At 37.4% G+C, this 16,600-nt stretch overlaps 1 protein-coding gene across 1 annotated transcript; it reads right to left on the bottom strand.

Annotated features, from left to right (window-relative positions):
* Window positions 1-3,693: 3,693 nt before the first annotated feature.
* On the bottom strand, window positions 3,694-4,599 carry LOC130744936 (QWRF motif-containing protein 3-like). Its single transcript, XM_057597094.1, has one exon. The coding sequence runs from the start codon at window positions 4,597-4,599 to the stop codon at window positions 3,694-3,696; it is 906 nt and encodes a 301-aa protein (XP_057453077.1).
* Between the last annotated feature and the right edge of the window lie 12,001 nt (window positions 4,600-16,600).

Raw genomic sequence — 16,600 nt, forward strand, 5'->3', positions numbered from 1 at the left:
CACTATAATTCAGTACCACCCGAATTTGAAGAACTAGAAGTTTTATAAGAACTTTCAATACTTCCACTCCATATACTTCCAACTTTCTCTCCATTAACTCCTTTTCAATCATGGTTGTTATTGTTAAGGTGTGAGGTTTGTATAATAGAACCATAGTAGCTACTTCCTGTTGGATAAATTGAGGATGAACAGCGCTACCACATACAATTTTAGATAGTGCTAAAGGTAGAGGATTTTAGGTTGAGTTGTAAATAAGATTCATTGTCTTCGAGAGTTTTATTTGGATACTAACCCGAACACTTCCCCCAAGATTAAACAGTCTCTCCGGTGATAAATCGGGTGATAGAACTAGCGAGAATAAATTAAAAATATGCCCAAGAAAGGAGAAGGGGAGGAAGAGAAAGATTGTTGGTAGTGTGTGTGTCTCACTTCTCATACTAAATCACCTTGGTAATTATAGGCCATGGCTTTGATAATAACAAGATAGTGAGGGAGATTAATGTTAGGTGGCACGAATAAATATTGGGCGGTAAATCTTAATAAGAGGGAGATTAATGATAGTGTGTGTGTCTCACTTCTCATACTAAATCACTTTGGTATTTATAGGCCATGACTTTGATAATAACGACAGTGAGTGAGATTAATGTTAGGTGGCACGAATAAATATTGGGCGGTAAATCTTAATAAGAGGGTGACACAACACAAAATAGTGAAAATACAATGGTGATATAATCTAGGTTGGACGGTGGCACTCATGGTGGATGATAAGCACGCAAAATGTTTTGAACTTTTGAAATACACACAAAATTCCAACACATCCTCATTCAAGTCATTCGAGCACACATCTAAAAAAATATTCTTCCTCTAAACCATGAACCATACTCACGGACGTCTAAAATTCCCTGGCGTACTCATCCATTTAACCCTCTGGTTTGATGCTCAACAACAATGGAAAAAGACTCTTCAATGCAGAAGAATGAAATCGATTCAAAATTGCGACCTTGAAGTCGTCCCAAACAGCGTTTGGATTGTCTGATTCCCATCGTTGGAACCAACTCAAGGCCCTCCTAGCAGTCACATTGAATTTATTATAATTCACGCTATCATAGAAATTTAGTATCTAATGCTAGCTACATCACAAAAATTCTCAATAGTTATGCAATCCTCCCAAATTATACACAACAAATTGTTAACCTATTATGGGAAAGGATCTCTTGTAGTACATTGCTGATCTAGCTCTATCTCAACCTAGGCAAAACTACTTGTCATGCAACTGGCTTGTATAATGAAACTATTCACAAATTACCTTCTTTGGTACGCTTGGTCAATCATTATTCTATATCACTTGATTATTACTTATTAATTGGTTCCATGTGGTTTTTATTACAATGTAAACTTGGTTGATACTTCTATATTACGAACAAACATTCAAGCTCAAAATATGACAAACCAAACTGTTGATTCTGTTCTAAAATCCACACAAGGGACAAGGTGGAATTAACGTGACTACCCAAACGCATGGCTTGTTACTATGATGCATGTCTCATCTAGGGACGAAGTAACAAAATGTGATGATAATAATTTCCATAAATTATTATGGAAATTCCAATATTCAAGAATTAGAAAATTCAAATTCTAACTGAAAATTTTCACCAGTAAGAAAAGAAATGCAGTGCAAGGGTACATTTAGTAAACTCCTTCCTACATGTTTGCTGAAATTTAAACCCTTCTAATTTGAAGGCTGTGAAACAGTTGATATATCTGTTAATTTTGATGGTCTACAATTTACATATATATCTAAGAAGTGATCTTAGATATATAGTAGAAGCAACTTTTGATAATCTCAATTTTGAAGTTGAATGAGACCACACCTCAAGCTACCTTCTTCTACCTGCCAAAACAAAGTGAAGATAATAATAATTAAAACACACTAAATAAAACATTCCATGTGTAATGAAAATCAGCGATGATTGATTCCTGGACATCCCAACACTACAAACACCACAAGGACACATAATGTTTGTTCTTATCACATCACATGTATCATATATATCTATTAATTTTCTCTCATTTATCTTTTTCTTACTCTGAATGTTTGTACTATATGAATATCCACGAATCATTACTCAATAAAAATTAATGGTAACTTTTTTTTCTTCTAAACCATTTTCCATGTTAAAGGGAACACCGTAAAAAACTAAAAAAAAAAAAGTAAAGATAACAAAAATATCATTATTCATTGAAACAAATAATAATTAATTAGTTACCTCCAGAGCACGAATGGCCTGGGATAGATCATTGAATTCTTGTAAGAGAAACTTCTCTTGTGCAACAACTTTTGCTAATTCTGATAGCAACCCAGCACTCTCATCAGCCTGATTATAAAGAATTTCAATTTAGAGTTTAAGTCCTTGCAAAATATAACAAAATTAGTGCAGTGTTACCAAACTTACCATATGTGAAAAACTTGATAATGTTGACTTGATGGATTCTACTTCAACAAGTGCATGTTCCTGAGCACTGGACATTGATTGTATATCCACCTATAAGCACAATAATTATGTAAATATAGCTTTCTTGATATTGACATAAGGTCTAATTGTTTTTATTTGAAGTTACCTTTGCCCCTTCTAAAAGAGGAACTTTGCATGCAGCAGAATACAAACTCCCCTTCATTGCATCAATTGCATCCATGTGTTTCCTTTCCATACCTTCCCAAGTTTGCAATAGGTTCATCTAACAAAAAAGAAAACACACACACACAAATGGAGATCAAAAATAATTTTTTTGGAAGTAATGCTGCATTTGCAAATGCATATATCTTAACTGGAATGTCTTTGAGGTACTGTTAAAGGAATGAAGAAATAGAAAGGACTTATTAATAATTAATCACCATAATGGATCAATAATTTCATAAAGATACAGTATCTAACAAAAATATTTCTCTTTTTACTCCTTGAGCAGGTAATTGTAATTTAAGATCTATCACATCACAATACTCACCTGAGATTGCAGTACCAATTGTAGCTTCTTCTCAAGCCTTACTTTCTGCAGATGTATCCTCTTTTGCATCACCGAGCATCGCAACTTTGTAAGACCATCCACAGCACTTGTCAAAGTGCTCTAAACACATTCACATTTCACAAAAGCATTAGTCCACATACTCCAAATGAGTGGCAAATGAAACAAAAGCATGCTACAAGGTATAAATATAATATAAATGATTGATGTGCCATCATTCAGCAAACACTTTTACAATAGTTAGGTTTAATAGTATCATAACCTCAATGTAACGCCATGTTTGAATTGGTGATAAGCACACAATCCAAAGCACCATAACTCTTGTAGCTTCTCCCCGTAAATGATTATGAGACTTCTAACCGTAGAACTAAATACATGATAATTAGTGTCTAGAGTTCTATTCATATTACCTCTCATTGAATTTGGATTGGAATCCCTAAATTCACACAGTAGTACAATCTGAGACCTTCAATCAAGATTAGATGATCCATCTTAAGCTAAATTTCTTGATGAAATATATAAGTCGAACAATCTTAATCAAATAAACAATGCAGATGTATTGACTGCGTTAATGTAAGATTATTTTACTACATGCAACCCAAATCCCTCATTATTCTAATAAAACCTTCATTTTCAAGATAAGGATGTGATTTGTGTACTAAATCAAACTTTTCATACCTCTGCCTGACGGGTTATGCTAGCATTCACAGCTTCAGCCCTAGCATTCACATACCGCCACTGGAGCAACCGGTTATGAAGCAAACGAAGCTGATGAGCATCCTCAGAGGAGGAGGAAGCAGCATTTGAAGATTTCTTGGACCTGAAGAAGTCAAAGCCCTTGTTGATAATCTTCTCAATGCCCATGTTAGAAGGCTTCAAGCTCGAAACAGACAAGGACTTTCCCTTGCTTTCCACTGACATTGGAGATGGCCTTGACCTACCAGGGGACAAGGCCCACTGAGACTTGGAAAAACTCAATTGCCTAGTGAGCGGTGAATTCAGCGGCGAATTGAGTGGTGAATTGGTCCTACTCAACGTCCTCTGAGTGATCACCTTCCTCATCATCAATGAATCATCTGAAGAAATAGCAGCATTCTTCTCCAGAGACACCCTTCCCGGAGAATCACCGCCGGAATTGCCAACACTTGGTTTCTTCGCCGATGAAGATGATTTTGCTGGCAAAGTGAACCTCCCTGATCTTCCAATAATGGGTCGATCATTTTCCTTGGAATGGTTCTCGGAATTGTTGGACTCCCTGCAGCTTCTCTGTTTTCTCAAAACAGAGGAGGTTGTTGCCGGTGTTGGTGGTGGTGTTGTGTTGAGAGGCTTCTGATTCTGATGACGATGGTGGTGGGGATGATGAAGGTGGTGATCCTCCCTGTCCCTGATCCTTTCCCTGCCGATTTGATCGGCGAGGGTGACAGAGCTTCTTCTCCTTGGAGAGGAAGAAGCTGAACCGGATTCAGGAGGACCATTGAGAGACTTGGACAGGAACCGGGAACTCACTTGACGGGTTCTGGGTTTGGGAGAAACCGCAGGTGAGGAGCCATTGGATTTCGAACCGTTGTTGTTCTTCATTGGAAGACAGAGATGGTGATGGTGATTGAGTTTCAGGGACAAAACAGAGGTAGCAGAAAACAGAGTGAGTGAGGGAGTGAGTGTTTGAGAATGTCAAAATATATAAATGCAGATATGTGTGCCAGCAAATGAGGGTGTTTGTTTGGGTTTTCTTAGTTTCAAATTTCTTCAGGTGTGATTCTGGCGGTTTGTGGCAAAAAATAACTCATCTTGACTTTGGATATATCTTACTTAATAAGAAGTGAAACTTAGCATAAATACTTAAATAACATAATTTAATGTAGTTAATGAACCATTTGACTAATTTAGTGAAGGAATGCCATGAAGTTAATGAATTGTTTCATCCTATTCAAGTCAAATTAAAAAAAAAAATACACCAAGAGGTTTGTTTTTTCAAAATTTAGGGTATCTTATCCACAATGAGTTATATTATTATATTATATTATATAAAAATATATATTATATTATATTAAAATGTTTAATATTAATATTAATATTAATTTTTTTATCTTATTGACTCTCGTTAATAATTTTTGTATAACGTATAGTGATCGAGCTGAATAAATGCAGATCCTGAGCAATTAATCTCTTGAGTTAAAATTCATTTTGACTTTTTTTTTCAATGATGCTTCAATTAATGCCTTAAAAACGATACTTAAATCATAGGAGTGAGTGACTATGCAAATGGTCTAACTTGCACATTTTAAAAATGACTACGCAAACAATTAATATTAATATTAATTGTTTTTCGATGAAATAAATATTAATATTAACTAATTTATCTTATTAACTCTCATCAATAATTTTTGTAAAGTAACAGGGCAATCGAGTTGAATAAATGCGAATTCTGAACAATCGATCTTTTGAGTCTAAATTCATTCTGACTTTTTTTTCAATGATGCTTCAATTAATGTCTAAAAAAACGATACTTAAATCATAGGAGTGACTATGCAAATGGTCTAACTTACACGTTTTAAAAATGACTATGCAAACAATTAATATTACTATTAACTGATTTCGATGAAAAGTTTCTTAACGTTAACTAATTTATATTAACTCTCATTAATAATTTTTATAACGTAAGGGGTAATCGAGTTGGATAAATGAAAATTTTGATCAATTGATCTTTTGAATCTTTTTTTTATATCGGAAAGATAAATCACATCATTCAGAAGAAAATTGATCCTAGGACCTTCTCATAGCCCATATGTCTTACCACTCTTACCACTTGAGCTATCCTTCGGAGACTGATGTTTTGAGTCTAATTCATTTTATTTTTTTCAATGATGCTTTAGTTAATGTCTTAAAAACGGTCTAACAACACTTAAATCATAGGAGTAATTATTCCTTATTAGAAGCTAATAATATATTGAAGACTGTTAATATTAAGTGTAAATTTGAAGAATATTCATTTTTTTAATAAGTGTTTTAAAAGTGACTTATAAAAATATTTATCTTACTAAATACTACTAATAGAGTGAATAACAAAAGAGTATTCGCTTCTCAACAAAAAAAAAAGAGTATTCAAATCTAATGTTAATTAGAAAGTGTTTTAATAATTTTTTTATTACAAATTCAAAAATATGATGCACTACATAAATTGGAATCCTTTGTCTGTGTCCCTCCAACAGTAGTGTTGATAATAAATATTGAAACTTTTAAACATTTCAAATATCATTATTTTCTAACCTATAATTTATGTCTTAAACATGTTTTTAAAAAAATATATTTGACTTTTTGAAAAAATATATTGGAAGGAAATATCATATTAATTTAACATTTGAAATTTATACTTTCTTCATTATAATAATTTTTGAAAATCTAATTAATATTATTGGTTGTAGAATGAGTAAGACGAGAAAATGAATGTTTTCAAATCAAATAAATATTTTTTTTCCAGCATCATGATTTATTTGGTAAATCGGAAAATAAACATCATGTTTTTATTAAGTTTGATTATTTTTCTGAAATTTCAATCTATATTATTTTATCCCTTATAATTGTTATTAATGACTCTAATTAATTCTAAAGTTAATGGATATAATTAATTACCTTTTCCAGATTCAAAATTCAAATTCAAAAATGAAAAAAAATAATTTCTTTGCTAAAACTTCTACAAATCAAACAAATAATTTATATTTTAGACACACATCATTACTAAACAAATTCCCAAGTTTTTTTTCCATAAGCCAACCTTATTATTCTATTTCCCTCCAAAAAGCTAGAGTGTAAGGCCCAAGTTTTTCAGTTTATACCAAGTGAATAAATTCTTATTCACCAGTAGGTTTGATGCATGGCGAAGGGAAACCTGAACAAGAGTTTAGTAAATGAAATAAATGTATGAAGGAGAAAGTTCAGGAAAAGTCTGAGGTTCGTATTGAAGTCGATAAAAGTTATAGCACGATCGTTTTACGCTTAAACCTAGGTCAGAAACCCTAGTATATAGCTAATTTTCACTTTTAGGCACGACGAAAGTTAATTCCAAAAATCTTCAGAGAAATGTTATAACTTCTCTTTTTCCATATATCACAATCGTTTCGAGGCGAAACTCTAGGATCTACGAACGTCCGATTCCAATCATCGGAAGTTTGCCGAAACCGAATCCCTGGTATTTCAAAACCCTAGCATCACCCGACTATGGGGACTTTTTCTATTCGGAGCTTCAAATGAAGATTCTACACGCGTACACCCATTTCTCTTGATGATTTCAATCTTTCTTCAGAAGGAAGTTTTCCATTCCGACATCCGATGCAAAAAGCAACTTATCGGGTAAAATAGTTTTATACCGACTATGCTTTAGTTGCCAAAAATACAAAGAGACCTCATTTTAGTTTTGGAATTCTTTCGCCAAAACCTATCTTAGAATTCCCGGAGAATGACGCCGGAAAAATCAGATTCGCGAAACTTTCATTTTCCCGCGAATTTCCATCTTCTATATATAGCAAACAAGTGAGAAAAAAACACAAAACTCCTCCATTTTCTCTCCTCAAGGCCGCGAGTTCATCCAAGGAAGAAGGAAGAAGAATTTTCTTCATTACTTGCTTGATCGTTGATCCGTTAGTTGCTGCTTCAAGGTTTCGAGGTATAGTCGCTAATCCTTACCTCTGATCGCTTTTTCCATAGCTTTTCTGTAGAGTTTTCTGAGCGGATAGTTTATGGGTTTTTGCAAAACTATTCTGAATCTTTCATTTCTAATTCTAAACCTCTTCCTTATGTGCCCAAGATCACTTCTGCCGGGTTAGATTTTCCGTTATGTCGCCGGAATTCCGCCGGAATCAATTTTAGCCTAAAATACCCATTTTTGGAGTTTTTGGAGTAAAGCTTCAACCTTTAGGCTGAAAACTATCGCCTTAGCTTAGTGCTGGTAGGATTAGTTGTCATAAACGCCGTTGGTGACGTCCCTGCAAAATTTGGTTTTTGGGATTTCAGTTTTGAAATTTCTAAGTTAAAAATCATGACCAAAATACCCCTGCGACAGTTTTTGATCCGATAATTTTTCCGAGTTCAGAATACCCTTAGTTACGGCTAATGAAAGCATAGGAACCAAGTTTGATCGAAGAAAAATCGAGTCTCCTAATTACCTAAAGTGGCCGAACCTATTAAAGGGGGAGGAGGAAATTTCCTTTTCCGAAAACTTGTCTTTTCGCGCTAGATTATCGTACCTTAGAGTATAGATTACTTCGAGTAACCTTAGTAAGTATCGATAGCTTAGTTTTCGATAGATTCTGATAGTATTTCTGTGGTTTTGCTCTAAAGGTGATTTTAAGGAATTCCCAGAGGAGCAAGCCTTTGATTGTGAACAAGTGTTAGGAGATCGTCCTGGAGAATCTACAGGTGAGGGCTTCTCACTGAATCTCTAGTTAATGCCTAGGGTCGATGTTTCGACATTGTTTACTGTTTATGCACTGGATTGTGTGTGATTGGAAAATGTTTTCTGAGGCTTCGGCTGACAATGTAGATGATTCATCTACTGAATGTTTTTGAGATTGACTTACATGCTATGTGCTAAGTGGGTAATCTAGGATGTGTGGTGCATGCTTTATATGCTAAGTGCTAAGTGTTTATGATGAGATTCTTCGATATATGACATGTTGTTGATTGTGATGATTTAAATATGCTCTGCACTGGAATCTGAGATTCTGAATGGTGAGAATAGCGGGCAGGTCATGCCGATTTTATTTTGAGAGTTTTGAGAAAGTTTGATAGGACGAACGAGGTTCGGGCCTTAATTTTGTTTAGTGGATCGAGACATCCTCTGGAAGCGACTTGGGATTGGGAGATCCTGAAAATGTATAAGACTTGCGATAAGACAAAATGGAATCTATTTTATAAAGAAAACTCATAAGACCTTAAATAACCTCTAAATCTTTAAGTAATGGTATAAATCTCGAAAGGAGGCTTTCGATGCAAATCATAGTTTTGGAAAAACGAGGAGTGTCGTCGGATCCAAGTGTTGAGTTTGTCGTGGTTGTGCTGTTGGAGCAGCGTTTGTTGTCGTGCTGTTGGAGCAGCGTTTGTTGTTGTGATGTTGGAGCAGCGTTTGTTGTTGTGCTATTGGAGCAGCTATGTGTTGTTGTGAAGTGTGTCTTTTGTCGCAGAATCGACTTTACCTTAGGGTAAGCTTTTAGAGACATTAATTTAGCTAGAACACGTGGCGACGTGTCGAGTGAGATCGGAGACGTTGATTGACTAATCATCTTGCATTCATGCAACATTAATGAGGTATTAACACATGACGTACTCTGGACCTCGTCGGTTTCCAAAATGGTCATAAGACCCGGAATGCCGTGGAAGAGCGTTTGTAGACGTCTCTTGTAGCAGACCGAAATGGCAGACCTACGGGTTTACTGCTGATCTGGCTACCTTTGTGTGGTGTAAGAGGCACGCGGGCCGAAATGGTTCCACCGTGGCTGGTGTTAGGGCTGATCCGTTTGATGTCCATCCCTTTCCGGAATGCATGTGGTTAACTGGGTTAACCTGCATATCATTTCATGCAACATGCATACTGACTTAGTGATGAGTGTGTTTGATACTTGTTAATTCTATTTGAGGCATGTTAACTGTGATTTATCGTCGTTTATATTCATCATGAGATATGCAACCCTAGGATGTTATCCCTAGCTAAAAGCCTAAGTGGCTATCCTATTATCTGTATCTATCCTTGCTATTATTTACATAATTCTTTGGAGTTGACCCTCGCGTCTTCTGTGTGTGCTTTGGCGAACAAACGCCCTTTGTCAGATGTCTTTGGCGGACTAGTTCACGACGGTTCACCCTTCAGGGGAAACTAGAGTTGGGATGCTGGAACAGGAGCGCATCGCGATAGCGAGCGGAGGACGGAGGATGTACCTAGACTTAGTCGTTCTGGATTCAGATTCGGACGACGATCACGCTAGCATGTAGGATTGAGTGTTAGTGTGAGCTCCTCGAGATGGGATTAGTGTAGGAGTAGAGTCTTAGCTCTGAACATCATTTGTTTCATTCGGGACAGGGTAATTTCCCACCTATAGCTTTTTGTGTGGTTTCGTTACGGGAATCACAGAGAGTTGGTTGGACTTAGGAAGTCTTGTTTCAGGCCGATGGGCCAGCTTATTCTCATTTTGAGGGATAGTGTTGCGGACACTTAACCTTTTCTTTTGGTTTGTACTTTTGCCTACGGGCGCTACTCTTCTATTACCCGTCACTGGAGGTTCACTCGTGACGAGGTTGCTACTTACAGCGGGGGCTGTTTATATATTGTATATTAGTTTTATTACTTTTCGCACTTGGGTTTTATTTATTTCAGTCTTGTCTTAGTTATAATCGGAAAAAAAAAATATATTCACGTTTTTCCGCATTAAGTTTACTTTTGGTTACTAAAGTGACGCCACCGAAATCGGGCTGTTACATAGAGCATATTCTGGAAATTTTTCGTCAAGAAATGGAATATTCCACAAATTTATTCTATATATATTTTGTTCGCAATCAATTAGGATTATTCTCATGTGATTATTTTGTCAGTTTTATCTTGTTTTTATGTTTTGCAATATATTCATTTTCTCCTATTCACGTTTTCAACATTCTTTTTTCTCATAATATGAAGAAAAAAAATTCTCTTTCTCACTCATTTTTGCCTCATCAACATCCAATGATCAAATGTTTGTTCTTTCTATTCCTACATCTTGACAATTAAGATTTTAATTTCTTTTTTATTTCTACTGCGCAGTTCTGTATCTTATTTTGTTTCAACAATCTTCTTCAAAAATATCTTTAGTTCAAATGTTTTGTTATTTCTAATCATATACCACATGCAATGGTACAGTTAGGGTTGTTTTGTTATATTCATTGTCAATGTTTTTTTCTTTTACAATCGTATAATATGCCTATTTAAAAATTTCTATTGTATATCCAGACTCACTTTGCTAATGTGTTGTTATTTGTTTTTTTTTCTACGTGCAGATAAGACACAATTTATACCTCTCAAAATTTACGGGAAGTGTGTTGCTATGTTATGTTCTTCGACTTTGCTTTGTTTTTTCTTATTCAACGCTATCATGTGTGAATCACTAGATTTGACCATATCATTACCAATGATCTTATTTTGGGTTTATTTTTCCCTAATCTTTTTTGAATTCGAATTCAATTTAACCATTATTACTATTTAATGAAAAAATTAAAAATTAATTAAAATTCAATTTTGAATTCAATTTTTTCAACCTGTAATATCAACCATTATCTGAGATTCTGAATGGTGAGAATAGCGGGCAGGTCATGCCGATTTTATTTTGAGAGTTTTGAGAAAGTTTGATAGGACGAACGAGGTTCGGGCCTTAATTTTGTTTAGTGGATCGAGACATCCTCTGGAAGCGACTTGGGATTGGGAGATCCTGAAAATGTATAAGACTTGCGATAAGACAAAATGGAATCTATTTTATAAAGAAAACTCATAAGACCTTAAATAACCTCTAAATCTTTAAGTAATGGTATAAATCTCGAAAGGAGGCTTTCGATGTAAATCATAGTTTTGGAAAAACGAGGAGTGTCGTCGGATCCAAGTGTTGAGTTTGTCGTGGTTGTGCTGTTGGAGCAGCGTTTGTTGTCGTGCTGTTGGAGCAGCGTTTGTTGTTGTGTTGTTGGAGCAGCGTTTGTTGTTGTGCTATTGGAGCAGCTATGTGTTGTTGTGAAGTGTGTCTTTTGTCGCAGAATCGACTTTACCTTAGGGTAAGCTTTTAGAGACATTAATTTAGCTAGAACACGTGGCGACGTGTCGAGTGAGATCGGAGACGTTGATTGACTAATCATCTTGCATTCATGCAACATTAATGAGGTATTAACACATGACGTACTCTGGACCTCGTCGGTTTCCAAAATGGTCATAAGACCCGGAATGCCGTGGAAGAGCGTTTGTAGACGTCTCTTGTAGCAGACCGAAATGGCAGACCTACGGGTTTACTGCTGATCTGGCTACCTTTGTGTGGTGTAAGAGGCACGCGGGCCGAAATGGTTCCACCGTGGCTGGTGTTAGGGCTGATCCGTTTGATGTCCATCCCTTTCCGGAATGCATGTGGTTAACTGGGTTAACCTGCATATCATTTCATGCAACATGCATACTGACTTAGTGATGAGTGTGTTTGATACTTGTTAATTCTATTTGAGGCATGTTAACTGTGATTTATCGTCGTTTATATTCATCATGAGATATGCAACCCTAGGATGTTATCCCTAGCTAAAAGCCTAAGTGGCTATCCTATTATCTGTATCTATCCTTGCTATTATTTACATAATTCTTTGGAGTTGACCCTCGCGTCTTCTGTGTGTGCTTTGGCGAACAAACACCCTTTGTCAGGTGTCTTTGGCGGACTAGTTCACGACGGTTCACCCTTCAGGGGAAACTAGAGTTGGGATGCTGGAACAGGAGCGCATCGCGATAGCGAGCGGAGGACGGAGGATGTACCTAGACTTAGTCGTTCTGGATTCAGATTCGGACGACGATCACGCTAGCATGTAGGATTGAGTGTTAGTGTGAGCTCCTCGAGATGGGATTAGTGTAGGAGTAGAGTCTTAGCTCTGAACATCATTTGTTTCATTCGGGACAGGGTAGTTTCCCACCTATAGCTTTTTGTGTGGTTTCGTTACGGGAATCACAAAGAGTTGGTTGGACTTAAGAAGTCTTGTTTCTGGCCGATGGGCCAACTTATTCTCATTTTGAGGGATAGTGTTGCGGACACTTAACCTTTTCTTTTGGTTTGTACTTTTGCCTACGGGCGCTACTCTTCTATTACCCGTCACTGGAGGTTCACTCGTGACGAGGTTGCTACTTACAACGGGGGCTGTTTATATATTGTATATTAGTTTTATTACTTTTCGCACTTGGGTTTTATTTATTTCAGTCTTGTCTTAGTTATAATTGGAAAAAAAAAATATATTCACGTTTTTCCGCATTAAGTTTACTTTTGGTTACTAAAGTGACGCCACCGAAATCGGGGTGTTACATTGTGGTATCAGAGCCTGGTTGAGTCTTTCGGGAGTTGTTGGGGAATAGGTCTTCTGTGCTAGGTTGTGTGACTCTGCAAAGAGTGAAAATTGATTGTCTACAAGCGATTTTTCGCTTAAAAATTGATTGAAGTTATTGCTTACTCATATTGTATAGTTATACTAGATGCTATCTTATGATGAGTACTAACTGTTTGTTTAACTTAACAGAACATGGTGAATACTAACCAGCTAGCTGCGATGATGGCCACTATGGCCTAAGCCGTGACAGCGCAAGCAAACGATAGTGCGATGAGGCGTGCTGCTGAGGAGGCACGTGAACAGCATCAGCGCCAGAGGGAAGTAACTCTGGACCAGAATAAAGGCCTCAATGATTTCAGGAGGCAAAACCCACCCAAGTTCTCTGGTGGTACTGACCCAGACAAAGCGGATCTCTGGATCCAGGAGGTTGAAAAGATATTCGGCGTACTACAGACTGTTGAGGGTGCCAAGGTGGGCATGGCGACTTATCGGTTGCTCGGCGATGCTGAGTACTGGTGGAAAGGCAACAAGGGAATCATGGAAGCCAACCATGAAGAGATTAACTGGAACTCTTTCCGGGACGCATTCTTGGAGAAATACTTTCCAACAAGTGCTCGGGATGAGCGGGAGTCACAGTTTCTGATACTCCGTCAGGGAGGTATGTCTGTACCGGAATTTGCTTCGAAGCTGGAATCTTTGGCGAAGCATTTCCAATTCTTCCATGACCATGTGAACGAGCGCTACATGTGCAAGCGTTTCGTTAATGGACTGAGGCCGGATATTGAGGACTCAGTGAGGCCACTGGGAATCATGCGATTCCAGTCGTTGGTGGAGAAGGCCACGGAAGTGGAACTAATGAAGGACCGGAGGCTAAACCGGGCTGGAACTGGAGGGCCGATGAGGTCGGGCTCTCAAAATTTTCAGAGCAGAGAGAAATTTCAGAGCAGGGGGCCATATCAGCGTCCTGCTGGAAGAGGATTTACTTCCGGATCTTACAGACCCATGACGGGTGCTGCTGGAGGTTCCGGAGATCAGACTTTGAAGAAGGAGACGACCTGTTTCAGATGTGGGGAGCCGGGGCACTATGCCAATGCTTGTCCCGACACGAGGCCCAAATGCTACAATTGTAACAAAATGGGGCACACTGCCGATCAGTGCAGAGCACCCAAGACGGAGCCAACCGTGAACACTGCTCGTGGAAAGCGTCCTGCGGCTAAAGCAAGAGTTTACACCATGGACGGTGAGAGAGCTGAGGGGTTTGTTAGAGGAGAGCGCAAGAACGATGGTAACTTTCTAACCATTCTTTCTCATTCTAGTATAATATGTTCCATTTTTCTTGTAGAGTGTGCAAACACACCTATCTTACGTATATGGTTTACGCTTTGACCTTATAGTTACTACGCCTATTATGACTTTACTTTACTGTTACTCGTATTTTAGCTATAGAAGTTATACGAGGTTTAGAATGACACGCTAAGCCTAGAAAGTAGTCTTCTACCGATGCGTTTAAAAGGAAGCTAGAAGCTGAAGAATGAATTTCATAGAGATTCATTATGGATAGTATACGTATGATGTCGAGGGTGTGTAGTTCCGTAGCGACATCATTGAAGATTTAACGTCAGGGTATTTGCGACCACTGGATGATAGGAACTCATTGACTGTTCCAGTGGGCTTTTTCTAGATTTTCACCTTCGATGTATTAGGCCTGATCAACTTAATATTGAGGGGGTGATTTTCGGAATCACAGCTGGATATGGACTTTGATAGAAGGATGTGTAAGATGAATTTGAATTGATCGAGGATTAGTCGGATTTGGGAGGAAAGTTCGTGTTAAGTAATTGATTTTCTTTGGGAAGGAGTTGTCGTTGTAAGAGATGAATATTCTTTTAGGAAATGTTGGAGAGCTACAGAGCATCAGAGATCCAAACTTGGAAAAGGTTTAGGTTTTAAGTCTATTAATTCTTGTCATAAGTGTATAGGACTTGAAGTTTGCCAGAATTTGATTGGGAGATTAAGAAGTTTATCGACAAGATGGTAATCAAGTTACAAGAAGGAAAGTGTTAGTATTAAGATGAATACTTGAAGTTATCATAGTTGGACAAGCTACTCAGAGTCTAATAGTGAATGGAACTTTGTTATGGATTTCGGTGATGCTTGATAGAGTTAGCAAGTGAATTTTGCTCAGTTGAATAAGAATCCTATGATTAAGATTGACTTGGGGGGTTGGAAATCGTGTGTGAGTAAGGGATGTAGTGGTGATAGCAGTTACGATAGTAGTTAAACCTCAGAAGGTTGGAGGATCGGATGACGAAATGACTAGTTAAGTCCCTTGAGGTATAGTTATGATTTGATCTTCTAGAGGATAAATCTCGATTGATGCGAAGCGTTAGGGATTTCAGTAAGTGTAAACTGGTTTGAGTGAGGAAGGTTTTGAGGACAAAGACGACAATAATGGATTGTTGGATATCAAGAGGATGATTAGCTTATGAGGGGTTGATGAATTTATGATTAAGGAGAATGAGTCTTGTCATGCACAAGGTAGTAAGACTCAAGTTGAGCATTCAATCCGGAACATAGAGATGTACCGAGTTCCTAATCAGTATTTTGGACGAACAAGGGCAGAGGAGCAAGTGGTTAAGGTTGTGCGATTGCACGAATGCCAACAAATATTATTTCAAACGGAGAACCGATTCAAGTGGTCGAACCGGACAACAGAGAGTTAGAGGACGATATGTCTTTTGAGACGCCGTCGGTCAGCATTGGGACTAGAAGAGTGAAACAATCGAGGGGAAAGCAGAGTGCTTTAGTGCAAGTTATTTGGAACAAAGACACAGACGGTGCTATATAGGAGTTAGAGGAAAAGACCAAGGGACAATATTCAGAATTTTTTTACTAACCCTTAAGTTTCGAGGACGAAACTTTCTTTTTGGAGGGTAGTAATGTAAGGCCCAAGTTTTTCAGTTTATACCAAGTGAATAAATTCTTATTCACCAGTAGGTTTGATGCATGGCGAAGGGAAACCTGACCAAGAGTTTAGTAAATGAAATAAATGTATGAAGGAGAAAGTTCAGGAAAAGTCTGAGGTTCGTATTGAAGTCGATAAAAGTTATAGCACGATCGTTTTACGCTTAAACCTAGGTCAGAAACCCTAGTATATAGCTAATTTTCACTTTTAGGCACGACGGAAGTTAATTCCAAAAATCTTCAGAGAAATGTTAGAACTTCTCTTTTTCCATATATCACAATCGTTTCGAGACGAAACTCTAGGATCTACGAACGTCCGATTCCAATCATCGGAAGTTTGCCGAAACCGAATCCCTGGTATTTCAAAACCCTAGAATCACCCGACTATGGGGACTTTTTCTATTCGGAGCTTCAAATGAAGATTCTACACGCGTACACCCATTTCTCTTGATGATTTCAATCTTTCTTCAGAAGGAAGTTTTCCATTCCAACATCCGATGCAAAAAGCAACTTATCGGGTAAAATAGTTTTATACCGACTATGC

The sequence above is a fragment of the Lotus japonicus genome, chromosome 3, assembly GCF_012489685.1.
Source record: "Lotus japonicus ecotype B-129 chromosome 3, LjGifu_v1.2".
NCBI lineage: Eukaryota > Viridiplantae > Streptophyta > Magnoliopsida > Fabales > Fabaceae > Lotus > Lotus japonicus.

What these genes read in the sequence shown, in the direction of transcription:
- LOC130744936 (XM_057597094.1), bottom strand. Translation starts at nt 4,599, where the DNA reads ATGAAGAACAACAACGGTTCGAAATCCAATGGCTCCTCACCTGCGGTT.